The 15,948-nt window shown below is 42.3% G+C and overlaps 1 protein-coding gene across 8 annotated transcripts in view; it reads left to right on the plus strand.

Moving 5' to 3' along the window:
* Window positions 1-15,948, plus strand: part of cacna1bb (calcium channel, voltage-dependent, N type, alpha 1B subunit, b) — a 262,230-nt gene that overhangs the window by 220,640 nt on the left and 25,642 nt on the right. For 6 of the 8 annotated variants that reach the window (XM_084046069.1, XM_084046070.1, XM_084046071.1 and 3 more), the window contains 6 exons: window positions 1,506-1,622; window positions 3,855-3,920; window positions 6,331-6,422; window positions 8,595-8,745; window positions 9,621-9,748; window positions 13,627-13,723. In XM_084046069.1, the coding sequence (XP_083902195.1) occupies window positions 1,506-1,622; window positions 3,855-3,920; window positions 6,331-6,422; window positions 8,595-8,745; window positions 9,621-9,748; window positions 13,627-13,723 (651 nt within the window). Of the gene's footprint in view, window positions 1-1,505; window positions 1,623-3,854; window positions 3,921-6,330; window positions 6,423-8,594; window positions 8,746-9,620; window positions 9,749-11,750; window positions 11,848-13,626; window positions 13,724-15,948 lie in introns of all 8 variants that reach the window. The other 2 variants (XM_084046067.1, XM_084046073.1) reach the window with 1 other exon arrangement.

Raw genomic sequence — 15,948 nt, forward strand, 5'->3', positions numbered from 1 at the left:
ATAATGTGTTTATGTATTTATTTATTTGTTTGTTTGTTTGTTTATTTTACAAATCTAACCCTGCTTGGTTTCTGCGCTAGCAACTCCTAGTGGTTGGTTGTGTCTGTTCAGCAAGGAGGGCATGATGTAAATACTCACTTTGAGGAGAAAAAAAGCAGCAGTGTACAATGAGAATGACAAGAGGTGAAACGTACTGACTTAAATGAGTACGACTGTATAACTGTTAGCGGGAGTGTGAATGAAGTACATAAACATTCTGCCTTCCGTGTCTACATGAACTATCGTTGCACTGAATTTATTTACGACAGCGGAAGGAGCATGTATTGACCTTTAATTGGCATAATGTAAATTGGGAGGGAAAAAAAATATTGGCTACTCTAATAAAAATCCAGCTCTGTGGTTTAAAGGATTGTGGTCGATGTTGTTTACTGTAGCGTGCTTTGTGGCAAACTCTGCGGCGGTAATGTGACTCTTTTTTTTTCTCTCTTCACATGACTGGCCGTCTTCTTTCTTTTCTGTCTCTTTCTCTTTCCTTTCTCTGGCTTTTCCTTTCTCGTACTTGTGTTTCCAATGCTCTGCTGTGTGTTTGCCGCTGGTACCTTTGCCCTCATTGTGCCAACCTCTGCCCAATTCGGTTCCGTCTGGCCGACCTCTAGACGGCGGTAAGTAGCTTTTCTTGTCGGGCCGCTGCTTTCTGACGTTTTTTTCCCCCCTTTTGTCTCTGTTTATCTCTATCCGCTCTGCAGTTTTGATACACACCCACGTTCTCAGGGTTTCAAAGAAGCACATTCATTCAGTAGTCATTTTCATGTCAAAGATAATGACACATACATACACATGTACAGTTATGTCAGAGAGCGTACAGGTGTGACCAAATGGACCGTTTGGTGACGTTAACCCATTTAAGACCTGGAACGCATCTGTGTCACTTTATATTTCTTTGGCTATTAAAAAAAATAGCAGATCTACAAGCTCATAGCGCGGCACCGAGTGCCGCGCTATGAGCTTGTAGATCTGCTATATTTTTTTTTAAGAAAACGTGAAAATGTGTGCACATCTTTGAATATAAAAAATGTATATATTATATCATTTTTTTACTCAAATCTTTGCTTCTGGGGGTCCCTGGAACAAAATATTGTGAGATGGGGGGCGGGGGGGGGGGGGGGGGGGGGGTCCACGGACAAATGCATATCATTTTGGGTGGTCCTTCACATGAAGTTTGAGAACCGCTGATATTATAGCAACATACTTTTTCATACTACAAACTCATGGCGTGGCACTCAGTGCCGCGCTACGAGCTTGCAGATCTGCTATTTTTTAATAGCCAAAGTATAAGATAATGGTTGAGGTGGTTAAAATCTAAAACGACAGATGCTTTCCCGGTCTTCATGGGTTAAAATAAATGACCGTTTTAGTACGTGATTTTGCTTTGCACTGGATATGGTCTTCTTGATAATGTGACCGGGTTGTGCATCATGTCTCTCTCTCTCTCTCTCTCTCCAAAGGACAAGATGATCAACCTGAGCTTCCTGAGGTTGTTCAGGGCGGCTCGTCTCATCAAGCTGCTGCGTCAGGGCTACACCATCCGCATCCTGCTCTGGACCTTTGTTCAGTCCTTCAAGGTAAAACGCACACCAGTGGTGGAAAAAAAAGTACTGATGTTTCTTTACTTAAAATATCAATACTGCAATGTAGAAGAACTCTGTTACAAGTAAAAGTTCGGAATTCAACATTTACTTGAGTAAAAGTACAAAAGTATTGGTATCAAAATGTACTTAAAGTACCAAAAGTAAAAGTACTAAAACGTTTGAAAATAGACGACAGGCTAACGTGGTTAATGTATGTTTTATAATGTAATAATTTATATCTGCAAAGTAGTTATAACTAAATAATTGTGGTGGAGTAAAAGTACAATATTTGCCTCTGAGATGTAGTGGAGTAGAAGTATTGAAAATTGGAAATACTCCAGTAAAGTAAACATGCCTAAAAACTGTACTAAAGTACAGTATTTGAGTAAATGTACTTACTTTACACCACTGACACACACACATTTTAAAAGCGTCAGTACTTTATTTGAATGAGTTAACATTATTTTAACCAATATGCTTGGTTCATGTTAACGCTACCCTCTGTGACCCTATTCACCAACCTGAATGTTTTCTTAATAATAATCCTAAAGATGCTTAAACGGGTCCTTAAACATGAGGACCTTATGCTATTAATTCACCCGAAAGTGTATATTATTTGTGTGACATCTGGAACAAAAGAAAAATCTGGAACAAGGCAGATGATTCACTGTGAATAAAACAACACACTCCCCAAACGGCCTATCGTGACTTCTTGGGACAAATGTGACCAAATGTCAAGCGTTTGTACCCTTCCAGTCATCCGGTGCCGTCCCGGGGCACTTCCGCACTCCAGGAACGTGGAAGTGCCGTTCTCAAACCCGAGGCGTAAAAGGGTGACGTGTCCGCTAAAAAAACCCTGTTAAACATCTTGAGCCACGAGAGAGGCACCACCAAGTGAGCCGCAGCAGCCGCTAGGCCATTGGTTCTCAAAGTGGGGTCCGGGGACCCCCAGGGGTCCTTGAGGGAGTTCCAGGGGGTACCCAGCTAAATGATAGATTAGGCACCAAATGGACCCTTATGGGTCTGTAACTCTGAGAGTGTACAAATGGAACCAAATGGACCCTAACGGGTCCATTTGGTTCCATTTGTACACTCTCAGAGTTAAATTAACATTGATTTTGCAATATGAATTGGGGTCCCAGAGATAGAAATGCCATTAAATGGGGGTCCGTAGCCTAATTCATGTTAAACTGGGGGGTCCTTGAAATTAAAAAGGTTGAGAATCACTGCTAGAGCCGTAAAAATCTTTCTCTTATGGGGGTCCCTGGCATTATCTTTTTCAAATGGGGGTCCGCAGGCTAATAAGTGTCAATTTGGGGGTCCTTGACATGAAAAAGTTTGAGAACCACTGCGCTAGGCGAGCAAGTCGCCGTGCCGAGCGGTGAACGAATGAACTGTATGAATAGTTTGATGAGAAATATATTTGCAGATGCATTCTTGGATGGTTTATTCATGACACTCCCAGTGTGGCCGTATATAACTCTAAAAATATGACTTTTTCATCATGGGGCCAGATCAATGTTCTCACAGACTTTAGGCCCCCACAAACACACACACACACACACGCACACACGCACACACGCACACACGCACGCACGCACGCACGCACGACATGCACGCTTTGGCTTTCAGATGTTTTATCCCCAAAACACACACAAACCGACTGGCTACGTGAAGTCCCAGATCCACACGGGAGCCACAGAGTGATAATTGTTTATCCCCAAAACCCCATGACAAAGCAGAGGCATGCTTTTCCTTTTAAAAGCCGTCTCTCTGCAGTCTGCAGCACAAACACACACACACACACACACACACACACACACACACACACACACACACACACACACACACACACACAGCTCTGTTCCTATAGGACTCTCTGTAGAAAGATGACAGAAATGACCAGAGAACACAGAAAGGACACAGCTTAGGCCAGTGGTGGAAAAAGTACTCCCATTCTTTACTTAATGTAAAGTATAAACGTAACGTATAAAAGTACCAATACTGCGATATAAAAATACCGTGTTACAAGTAAAAGTACAGAATTCAAAAATGATTTGAGTAAAAGTACCAAAGTATTGGCATCAAAATATACCTAAAGTACCAAAAGTAAAAGTACTAAAATGTTTGCACATATTGTAGCAGATCTACAAGCTCACGACGCGACGCGATGTACTGTAGATGGGCTATTTTATGATTAATATGTATTTACTTGTTTGTTCCCAGGCTCTGCCTTATGTCTGCCTCCTTATCGCCATGCTGTTCTTCATCTACGCCATTATCGGCATGCAGGTGAGTGCCGACAGAAACGCCACCGTTTCCTGTCATCAGGAAAGAAAGCCAGTGGCGCAGTGTGAAGCACGGAGGATTTTTTTTCAAAAATAGCAGATATACAAGATCGTAGCGCGGCACCGAGTGCTGTGAAGGAGTTTAATCCATTAACTCATTCACTGCCTCTGACGTAATTACGTTTCCAAATTTGACCCAAAGACCAAGGAGATATGATTTGTCGAAGATCTAGACTCCCATCCACTTCCTTGTTAACTTAAAACTTAAAAATTCTGTATCTCGGCTCCCGAGTACTTTTTTTTTTTTCAATGAAAAATCTCTGGCAGTGGGCAAACGCGGAAAGCAATAATTGTGGCAGTGAATGAGTTAAGACCGGTAACGCACCTGTGTCATTTTAAGATTTCTTTGGCTATTGAAAAATAGCAGATCTACAAGCTCATAGCGCGGCACCGAGTGCCGCGCTTAGCGCAAATTACGTCCAATTTACCAAGGTTCAAGGTTGTACTTTATTGTTACATCTCGTGTACAGGTACATAAGAGTAAAACTTATTTTTGTTTGGCTCCCTTCAGACAGCGCAGCAGCATAAGTAATAACAATAGAATAAAGAAAAACTTCAAAAGATTTAAAGAAAGAGTGCAAAAAGAGCAAAAAGAATGAAAAGAGCATCGTCAAATCAAATCAAACGCACATGTGCATAAAAATAAAGAAAAAACACTTGGTATGTTGTACACACCACCAGCAGTTTTCCTTCAGTGGCTGTCACCTAACTTGTGTGTAAACAACGTCACAGTATCGTCATAGGCACAGTTGCCATGTAGGGACTGCTACTTGTTTCCAAACAACAGAGTTATCGCAGACATTAGTATATAGACTTGTCGTACTAAAAGCACATGGCGGATAATGGCCTCTTCATTGCCAGCGGGGGGTTCACAGGGACAGGGACATGTGTTAATTAATGCTGCAGGCCAGGCCAGCTGTGTGGCTGAGCCTGTGGGCAATAATGAATAACAGAGAGAGAGGACCCTCAAGGCATTTCAGAGGGACGTCACATTGTGTCGCAGCTAAAGTTACACACGCGCACGTGTGTGTGTGTGTTTGCACACACACACACGCGCGCCAATAGTGACACTTTGTTTCGCACTTGCTCTTTCTCTCTCTCTCTATTACAGTGGTTCTCAATATTTTTCATCTCAAGGACCCCCAAATTGACACTTATTAGCCCGCGGACCCCCATTTCAAAATATATGCCAGGGACCCCCATAAGAGAAGATTTTTCACTGCCAGAGCTACCAGTGATTCTCAATCATTTTAATTTCAAGAGGACCCCCAGTTTACATGCATTAGGCTACGGACACCCATTTAATGGCATTTCTATCCCTGGGACCCCAATTTATATTGTAAAATCTATGTCAATTTAACTCTTGAGAGTGTACAAATGGAACCAAATGGACCCGTTAGGGTCCATTTGGTTCCATTTGTACACTCTCAGAGTTACACACTCACAAGGGTCCATTTGGTTCCTAACTATCCTCCATTTAGCTGGGGACCCCCTGGAACCCCCTCAGGTACCCCTGGGGGTCCCCGGACCCCACTTTGAGAAACAATGCTCTATTACACATAGAAACAAGCACATGCACACAGAATATCGTCTCTGTCGGGGTGTAAAACCCATAGAGTTAAAACATAATAGAGAGGGCACCGGAAATACCCTCTCTCAGCTAAGGGGTCCTTGGGCTGGAAAACGTTGAAGACGCCCTGACTTAAACCCTATAACTGTATACTTAATTGACATGGGTCCTCCAGGGGTCTGTACTTGGCCAGGTCCTTTTTTCCCCCTCGTCACAAATCTCTTCGCGGAGAATCATCGATCTACAAGCTTGACGCGTTGTGAGCTTGTAGATTTGCAGAATGTTCGCCTATTTTACGTACTGTACCCAGAATTAGGACAATATAGGGTGTTTAACCCATTAAGACCTGGAACTGTGTCATTTTTAGATTTGAGCTAAAATTAAAAAGCATTATTTTACACTTTGGGCTATTCAAAAAAAGCAGATATACAAGCTCATAGCGCGGCACCGAGTGCCGCGCTACGAGCTTGTAGATCTGCTATTTTTGAAAAATCGTGAAAACGTGTGCAAATCTTTGAATATATATATATGTTTTAAAGCGAACATTTTTAACTCCAATCTTTGCTTCTGGGGGTCCCTGGAGCAACATATTTTGATGGGGGTCCGCGGTCAAATACATATAATTCCGGGGGTCCTTGACATGAAAAAGATTGAGCAGCACTGATATAGAAATATACGTTTTTCAGAATACTGTTGAGAGACATGTAGAATCGGCCTTAGGTCTCAATGGGTTTACAGTTCATGTAACTTCTGTTCTGTTCTTTCTTCTGTCCATCGTCCTCAGGTGTTTGGGAACATTGAGCTGAACATGGACACCGCCATCAATCACCACAACAACTTCCAGACCTTCTTTCAGGCTTTGATTCTCCTCTTCAGGTCATTATGACTCCATTATTCTCATTTTTTGTACACTTTCATGGTTAAATGAAAGTTCAAGGTTTCTTTATTGTTACATCTTGTGTACAGTTACGTGAGAGTAAAATGATGTTCTGGTTACTCAGACATCGTAGCAGCAATAGTGTCTAACTCAGGGGTCTTCAACAGGGGGTCCGAGACCCCTAGGGGGTCCTCAGAGTTACTACAGGGGGTCCGCCAAATCTTTGTGTGATAGGATTTTTTATTTTACCTTAACCACTTGAACCCTAGCATCCCTTTTCTGAGGAGAACTTTAGCCAAAAGTAGCAGATCTACAAGCTCACAACGCCTCGCGCTGCGAGGCGTTGTGAGCTTGTAGATCTGCTATTTTTGGCAAAGAGGTATAGGTGTAGAGGGAAAAAAGGGCAGACTAAATAAACAAAAAAAAGTTTAATCTAAAACACAATTTTATACAATATAGAGGGGGTCCCTGCTTCATCTCTCTCTCAGCTAGGGGGTCCTTGGTCTGAAAACGTTGAAGACCCCTGGTCTAACTGTCTATGTGTCACTCTGTGGCCGGTGTTACTGGGAAACCGTAGGAGCGTTCGGGCAAGGGGTTTGAATCCACCGGCGTGCATCCGGTTTGGCCGAGTGAACGCAATTGGCTCGTGTTGGCTCGGGGGAGGGGAACCGGGGAGGGGAGGGTGATCTTTGTCGCTGCATGTATAGGCCTGTCATAATTATTACATAATCGACTAATCGCAATTATTTGAGATAATCACAATTGTTTTTGCGTAATCGTCATAATCGTTTCTATTTTGATTTTTTTTCACACATTTTCAAATATCAAAAATAGCAGAAATGGCTGATCTACAAGCGTACAACGTGTCACTTTGTGACGCGTTGTAAGCTTGTAGATCAGCTATTTCTGCTATTTTTACATGTATAAAAATATTAAATGTGTCAATAATTTCTTTGTATATTTCAGTTCTGCCCTGTGCAATTTTGTATTACGAAGCCTAAAAGGTAAACAGAAATTACATGTGTATTCACATGTTCCAGTGTTCAACACCAAACACACAATTAAATCGTTAATCGCAATTATTTCAGTGACAATGAATCGTCATTCGTCAACTTAAATGTGTAATCGTGACAGCCTTATGCATGTACTCCTACGGGCTGGGGGGCGGAGCTTGTCCACGGGGGATATGTTGAACAGAAGGAGTAGGACAGAGGCGCTGTGTCCTCCCCGTAGGGGCTCCTCACTGGCAGGTGAGCCAGTAGGATGCAGCAGCGGTGGCAACGACAGAGTGCATGACGACTAAATTGAGAGGAAAAAAGGGGTGATAGATAATTAGCTACCTCGAAATTAACCCTTTAAGGCCTGGAACGCATCTGTGTCGCATCTTTTTTGATTTGAGATAGAAAGCATTATTTTACATTTTGGCTATTCAAAAATAGCAGATCTACAAGCTCATAGCGCGGCACCGAGTGCCGCGCTTCGAGCTTGTAGATCTGCTATTTTTGAGAAATCTTGAAAATGTGTGCAAATCTTGGAATATATATTGTTTTAAAGCAAACATTTTTAACTCAAATCTTTGCTTCTGGGACCCCCTGGAACAAAATATTTGGAGATGGGGGTCCGCGGTCAAATACATATAATTTTGGGGGTCCTTGACATGAAAAAGATTGAGCACCACTGATATAGAAACATACGTTTTTTTCAGAATAAAAAACATTTGTAGAATCGGCTTCAGGTCTTTTAAAGAAAGAACGTTTTTTGTGTGTCTGTTGGTCCTAGCGCTTAAGGTGTAATAGCACTAGAAAAAGCACTTGTTAATTTAACACAGACGAACACTGAGGATTATGCTGTGTATTATTATTTCTAATATCATATCATCATGTAAATCAATAACCACACTATTCCCTGCTGCAGTAGCCTGCACATAGCAGTCAGTATCTTGTGTGTTCGTTCATATACAGTATTTGAATAATTTAAGTGATTTGTGTGTGTGTGTGTGTGTGTGTGTGTGTGTGTGTGTGTGTGTGTGTGTGTGTGTGTGTGTGTGTGTGTGTGTGTGTGTGTGTGTGTGTGTGTGTGTGTGTGTGTGTGTGTGTGTGTGTGTGTGTGTGTGTGTGTGTGTGTGTGTGTGTGTGTGTGTGCGCGCGCGTGCGCCTGCATGCGTCCCTCAGGAGTATGACAGGCGAAGCGTGGCATGAGATCATGCTGGCGTGTCTCAGTAATCAGCCATGTGATAAGCTCTCAGGCTCTTCGGGGAAGGAGTGTGGAAGCGACTTTGCCTACTTCTACTTTGTCTCCTTCATCTTCCTCTGCTCCTTCCTGGTCAGTATACACTAGATGCTTTCACTCCTTAACGGTTTCATGACATTCAGAAAGAGAAGTCTTTGTCATGGTCCTTCAAACATGTATTAAAATGTTTTAGCTGATAAAGCCACTCCAGTGAGGCATGGCAGGTTATTTTCTCTCTGTGTTCTGAAGCCTTTTCAGCTGCAATGAAAAGAAAAAAATGATCTACGGGTGTCGTTGTTGAGGGATTTTTCCTGTCAATCATCGCCTCTGCTCCGCCCCCCAAAGGAGAAGGATAGGGGAGGGGCGGGGAGTCGAGGGGGCGGGATTAATGGACGTCAGGGGCCAATTCCAGCACTTTTTTTTGCCTAATTATTCATAAAACCCCAGATCACAGAAAATCCACTGAATGTTCAAAGTTCCGTTTTTTTTGTGTGTAATTGAGGTCATAAAATAAAACAAAAAATTGACTGCACAGAATGTTCACCTGTACTTTTGCTGAATGTTCACCTATTATGAAATGGACAAAATTGGGACGCTAGCGTTCATGTGCTTAATGTCCTGAACATCCTTAGTGAACATCCTGTTTATAGCTGTTACTCTGGGAAATGACTTAAACAATGTGTGTGTCACTGTTAATTTTGTTGATTAAGACTAAAAGACTAAGATTTTGATATTTAGTCGACTAAGGCTAGACGGCTAAACAATTTCAGATGACTAAAATGGACTAAGACAAGACTAAATCAGAATTTTCTATCAAAAAAAATAACACTGGTGTGTGCCCTGCCTGCCTGCCTGTCTGTGGCTAATTTAGAAAATCACAGGACCAGTCCTGGCCAAATTTCCGATGCCGACGTCTCCTATAGAAACAACAGAACGTTGACAACAATGTTAAAATAATGCCTTTCCAGATGCTGAACCTGTTTGTGGCCGTCATCATGGACAACTTTGAGTACCTAACCAGGGATGCCTCCATCCTGGGCCCACATCACCTGGATGAATTCATCCGAGTGTGGGCCGAGTACGACCCCGCGGCCTGGTAAGTGTGTGTGTGGGCACAGGACCACCCTCTGAGTCATATGTGTCAGACATCTGAACCAGGATGCAGAGGGCAGTCGGATGTGTATTAGAGCTGCAACTGTCAATTATATTAGCGATTATTCTATTGATAACCTTTTCAAATGTTCAATATTTATTTATTTATTTTCAACGTATCGATGCAAAGACATTTTTATAGCTTTTTGTTATTATTGATTAAAGTGATTAGTCTGATTAACCACTTAACACATTCATTTAATTCATTAATTCATCCGCCCCTACCAGCGGTTTTACCTTATTTTGACGATCCTAAGAATTATTTTTTTCAACGCGGATGTAAACAAACGATGTCTCGGTGGAAAGACGAGTCTCTCTTCTTTCCACCGGAAAAAAAAAAACATTGTAACCACGATCGTCCGTTCTGTAGTCATCGGCAGCTGAATATACAGTAGCTCGCTTTCACCAAATACGCAATCTGGGAAAAGAAATCCCAGATAAACGTGTTTTTATAAATCTGATGGCATTGTAGCGGACGGGTTGAAAATGTTTTAGAGGACGTCATTTCCGGGTATATCCTTCATAGGTTGGCGAAGAGCGCCCTCTAGCGTAATCACTAAAAACACCCAATGACATAATATTACGTCATTGCCGGTCGAGCGTTGGATCTGAGATGACCTAATATTACGTCCATGGAAGTCACAGTGTTAAGCCCTATTTTATACTTTGACGTACTACTCACAAGTTTTTTTTTTAAATTGTTGATTATTTTATTAAAGTCGGTTAAATCAGTTAGATCCATTAACTGTTGCACCCCTAATATATATGTATGATAGTGTCGGAGGAGGTTGATAAGGGGGCCGAGGAGGGTGAGCGAGCGGGAGGGAGGGAGGGAGTGTTGAAGGCTGAGGAGGGTGCAGGGAGGCTTTGGGGATCACACTGGAGCTGAGAGAGAGAGAGAGAAGCAATCTCTCTCAGAAAATGATGTAGAGTTCCAGCAGCATGACTCTGTGACATTCTGAGAAGGAAGGGATCTAGACTTAAGCAGCGGAGCAGTGAGTGACGTTAAGCTCGCGGGGTCCAGCCCCGCAGGAGTCCGGTTCGCCCCGACTGATGCATGGTAAATCCAGCGTTTTGGCTCGGTTCTGCTTCGCGCTAAGCCGACAGCCCCCGTGAGGCCCCTCCTGTCTTGTTACTGTCACAAGGAAACTACAGTATAATATTTCTATACCTGGCGGGATGGGGGGAGGGGATGTCCATCCTCTGGTCACTCATTTCTATGGCCTGTGGGGGATATTTTTTATAGTCTGTTTCTATAGTCAGACTGAATTAAAAACGAATAAATATAGAAATGTACAGTAGACCGTCTGATATATTTGGTTATATGTTTGATAACATCACAATTTATGTTTTCCACATTAACCCTGGTGTCGCTGTTCTCAGCAAATTTTCCAAATTGTTCTAAATCCCCAAAAACTATTGTATTATTCAAAAAAAGTACAAATGCGTTTCTACGCTCTCAAGGTTATGGGGATTCTTGAAATGAAAGAAAAAAAGTTAGAGAAGCCCCTAGGTTAAATAGGTCATGTAACCCTCATAACGTTTTAATGAAAGCCTGGCTATGATGAGAGCCATAGCCAAGTGACTCATGATTCCAGCAGAGGTGTGTGTAAAGATGGGGAAATATATATACGGAAGCGCCATCACCTGAAAAGAGCACGCGGGGGAGGCATTATTTATTTATTATTTATTTACCTCCACTTCAGATCAACCTCCTACATGAATGCCAGAGATATTCTCAGCCACAGTTTTATGTTTTATATGCATATAACTATGTTTGTTTTTTTTGTGTACAGAAGGCCTACGTGTTATCGTTCTGGAGGGTTTTTATACCGCTGCAGTGGGATTATGTTTGATGATGAATTGATGTGTGCGTGTGTGTGTGTGTGTGTGTGTGTGTGTGTGTGTGTGTGTGGTATTTACATAATGTTTTCATCTCTTTGCAGCGGGAGGATATGCTATCAGGATATGTACAAATTGTTGCGTTTTATTTCGCCTCCCCTCGGCCTGGGGAAGAAGTGCCCGAATAGAGTTGCCTACAAGGTTTGGCGCCTCCCCATACAGTGCCCTTTGTCCACCCCCCCCCCCCCCCCAAAAAAAAGGCACTATATGGTGGATCTGGAATGTGAATGCGTGACAAAGACTGATCGAGACATATACATGTACCTGTAGTCCTAAATCCCTGAGTGTCATTTACAGCGCTGAGCGTCTATTGGCACTCAGTGGTGGAAGAAGTACTAAGATTATTTTACTTAAGCACTTACTCTGTTACAAGTGACAGTCCTGTATTCCAAATTTGACTTGAGTGTAAAAGTGCAAACGTATTGGCATCAAAATATACTTAAGTAACCTACCAAAGAAAAGCGATTCAAATTATACAAAATGTGTCTAACTTTTTTTTTAAATAGCTCACAGCGCGTCGCGTCGCATCGTGCCGTGATTGTGAGCTTGTAGATCAGCTATTTTCGAATAGCCTGACTAGTAACTAAAGTGTTCAAATAATTGTAGCGGAGTAGAAGTCAAAGTATTGGAAATTGGAAATACCTCAAAATCGTGCTTAAGTACAAGTGCTTAGTTGCTTCCCACCGCAGCGGCATGTGTTGACACTTGGGATTGTGCTGTGTGTGTACACAAACAAATTCCTCCTCTACTAACCAACCGACCAACCGGCGGGGTAACCGTGGCAACTGACGGAAACAATGGCGCCGGGTCAGTCTGGCAACGCGAGCAAAGTCAGATGTAATTGGTGGCACAGGGCTATTATCCAGCAAACACGTACGCATGCAGGGGAGGAAAAAAAAGGGCCGTGAATGGCTGTCAGCCACTCCAGCCGGGCAAGAAACGAGGGCCCGCCGAGTGAGCTGAGCGTCGTGCTATAGCCTTGTTTCCACCAGCGAGCCCGGTTGTACCGCCACAGACCGAAGGGCATCTGGAACACAGGAGCCATGCCCTTTTCATTCAGGATCCCGGTCCATGCAACATGTGTGTCTCTCTCCAGGGAATCCTGCCTCTGTAGCGCTCACACTCCCCTGATACCTACCCACCAGTGGTGGGAAAAAAAGTACTCAAATGTACTCTCTGTACTCTGTTCACAAGTAAAAGTCTGGTGTTCGAAATTTTACTTGAGTAAAAGTACAAACGTGTTGGTATCAGAATGTACTTAAAGTACCACAAGTACAGTAAAAGTGCTGATAATGTTTGAAAATAGCCGTTCTACAAGCTCACAACGCGTCGCGATGCGACGCGTTGTGAGCTTGTAGATCGGCTATTTTCAAATAGCCGGGGTATAAAATAGGACTAAAGTGGTTCATATTTTCATAATGTAACAATTTATATCTGCAAAGTAACTAAGGTGGTAACTAAAGGTTTCAAATAATTGTAGTGGAGCAAAAGTACATTTGCCTCTGAGATGTAGTGGAGTAGAATTAAAACGATTTGGAAATTGGAAATACTCAAGTGAAGTACAAATGCCTCAAACTTTGACTTAAGGACAGTACTTGAGTACATGTGCTTAGTTACTTTCCACCACTGCGTACCACCACCACCACACCCGTGATCCCTCCATGTCTTCTCAATGCCATGCCTGGGACGGCATGGCATGGCATGGCATGGCTCCTCCACAGGAGCCTGGAAATCGTATTAACACGGATTTCTGTTCCTTTTTCTCCATTTTCCTTTGGGTGATTTAATTTTGTTTGTTTTGTGTGTGTTTTCATTCATTCTCTCTAACCACCCCTCTACCCCTCCATCCCCCTCCCATCGTTCTTGCACCTTTCCGGTACTGTCTCCAATCCCCTCTTTCCTGGGGGGGGGGATATATAGTGGCCGATTGATGTACCGCGATATGTACGAGCTGCTCCGCCACATGCCCCCTCCTCTCGGTTTGGGAAAGAAATGCCCGCCGCGAGTCGCCTACAAGGTATAGAATCCCTCCTCGTTCATCTTGTCTGCTCCCCCGCAAACCCCCCCCCCCCAAGCCCCCCCGCCCCACCCACCTGTCTCTCCTCTCTCCTCCTGTTCAGTCAGTTTGTTCTGCTGTCGCTTCCGCTCTCCCACCTGTCTTAATAGGAACTATGTCTACCAAAGTAGTTTTTTTTTTTCCTTCCCCTGAAAGCAGTGTATGTTTTGAATTATTTTCAATTATTTACATCTTTACGCAAGTGGTTCTCCCCGGACCCCCATGAGGGGGTTCCAGGGGGGCCCCAGCAAAATGTTTTAACATATTACTGTAGCCTAAACATCAGTTTAACCACTTTAACCCGACATACATCAGCTACTGTATTTAGAAATAGCCTAACTAAAAGATCAATGTGTTGCCGCGTTTATCTTTTAGATAGCAGATCTATTAGATAGCAGATCTTTTAGATAGCAGATATTTTAGATAGCAGATCTTTTAGATAGCCGATCTTTTAGATAGCAGATCTTTTAGATAGCAGAACTTTTAGATAGCAGATCTGCTATTTTCAAAAAAACAAGATTTAAAAAAATATTTTTGAAACATTTTAACAGCACTAATCTTGTGTGGAGGCACAAAATATTTTCATATGGGGGTCCATATCAATCTCAATTTCCTCGACATGGAAAAGGTTCCACTGATTTATGCCATGCTGGAAACGGCAGCAACGCATAGCGTGGTGCTGAGCATCTATATTCTGCACTGCTCCGTGCACGTTTTGTTCAACTCTGCCCTTTGAGGGCTTGGGTTTTTCAGCTGGGAAAACGCAGGCTTTGGTGGACACACAGCCTTTTAAACGCCTCCCGGCTTTCTGTCAGATATATGTCACAGTCAATGTGTAGCTGTCATTTTTTGCTCTTTCTTGTTCACCTGTGGCACACTCTGGTCTCGTCCTGCTCTTGTCACAGTCAGCCCATTAAGACCGGCAGGAACGCATCTGTGTCATTTTTAGATTTCTTTGGCTATTTTTTGAAAAATGGTGAAAATGTGTGCACATCTTTGAATATGTTGGAGAGACCCCTGTGACCAAAAAAACGCTCTGTAGCAATGATTACTATCAGAATATAGTACTTTCACTTTTAAAAAAATATATATATATATATACTGTGTATATATATATATATATATATATATATATATCGCTTACCCTACCTTTAAGTGGATAAGAAAATGCCCCCCGTCTGTTCTTTTTACAAATTGATGGTTATCGTTCTTGGTGTGGATAGCACTTTACTATGTGTAGCGTGCTGCACATGCTCGTCCACCTGCCCTCAAAGGGCATTGTAGAATATATTCTGTTTGTTTTTTCTTGAAACCACTATCTTAGTATTATTGAACAAAAGAAAAAAAGGTTATCATGGCAGGAAAACAAAAGGTATACATTTCTGTTTAGCTATAGTTTCTGACTGAAAACGTATTAAATAAACATAGTCCCTTGTGTCACGTTGAATCATAGAAACAAAATGATATAGAACAGACATTTCTCTTCTGTGCTTCCACGTCAAACATGGGGGAGGGAGTCATTGATCCATGAGGGCCTCTGTGGTGCGTTTGTCCCATAATATGGAGATGCAGTGGTTCTGTGGTATCCATAGCAATAAGCATAATGGATCCCCAAGCAAATTACACAGTTAAATCTCCCCCGTGCTGCATGCAGTGGTGGGAGAAGTACTCAAATGTTTTACTTAAGTAAAAGTGTCATTACTGCAATGTAGAAGTACTCTGTTACAAGTAAAAGTCTGGAACATTTACTTGAGTAAAAGTAAAAATACTAAAATGTTTGAAAATAGCAGATCTACAAGCTCACAACGCGTCGCGATGCGACGCGTTGTGAGCTTGTAGATCGGCTATTTTCAAATAGCCTACTGTAGGTATAAAATAGGGCTAAAGTGGTTAATGTATGTTTTTATAATGTAATAATCTTTATCTGCAAAATAACTAGTAACTACAGTTTTCAAATAATTGTAGTGGAGTAAAAGTACAATATTTAACTCTTGAGATGTAGTGGAGTAGAAGTAAAAGTATAGACAATTGGAAATACTCCAGTAAAGTAAAAGTACCTCAACATTTTACTTAAGTACAGTACTTGAGTAAATGTACTTAGTTACTTTACACCACTGGCTGAATGTTAGGGATGGATAGACAGACAGACAGACAGACAGACAGACAGACAGGCCTTTATTGATTCA

This window comes from Gymnoscopelus microlampas, assembly GCF_963454915.1.
Source record: "Gymnoscopelus microlampas genome assembly, chromosome: 21".
Classification (NCBI taxonomy): Eukaryota; Metazoa; Chordata; class Actinopteri; order Myctophiformes; family Myctophidae; genus Gymnoscopelus; species Gymnoscopelus microlampas.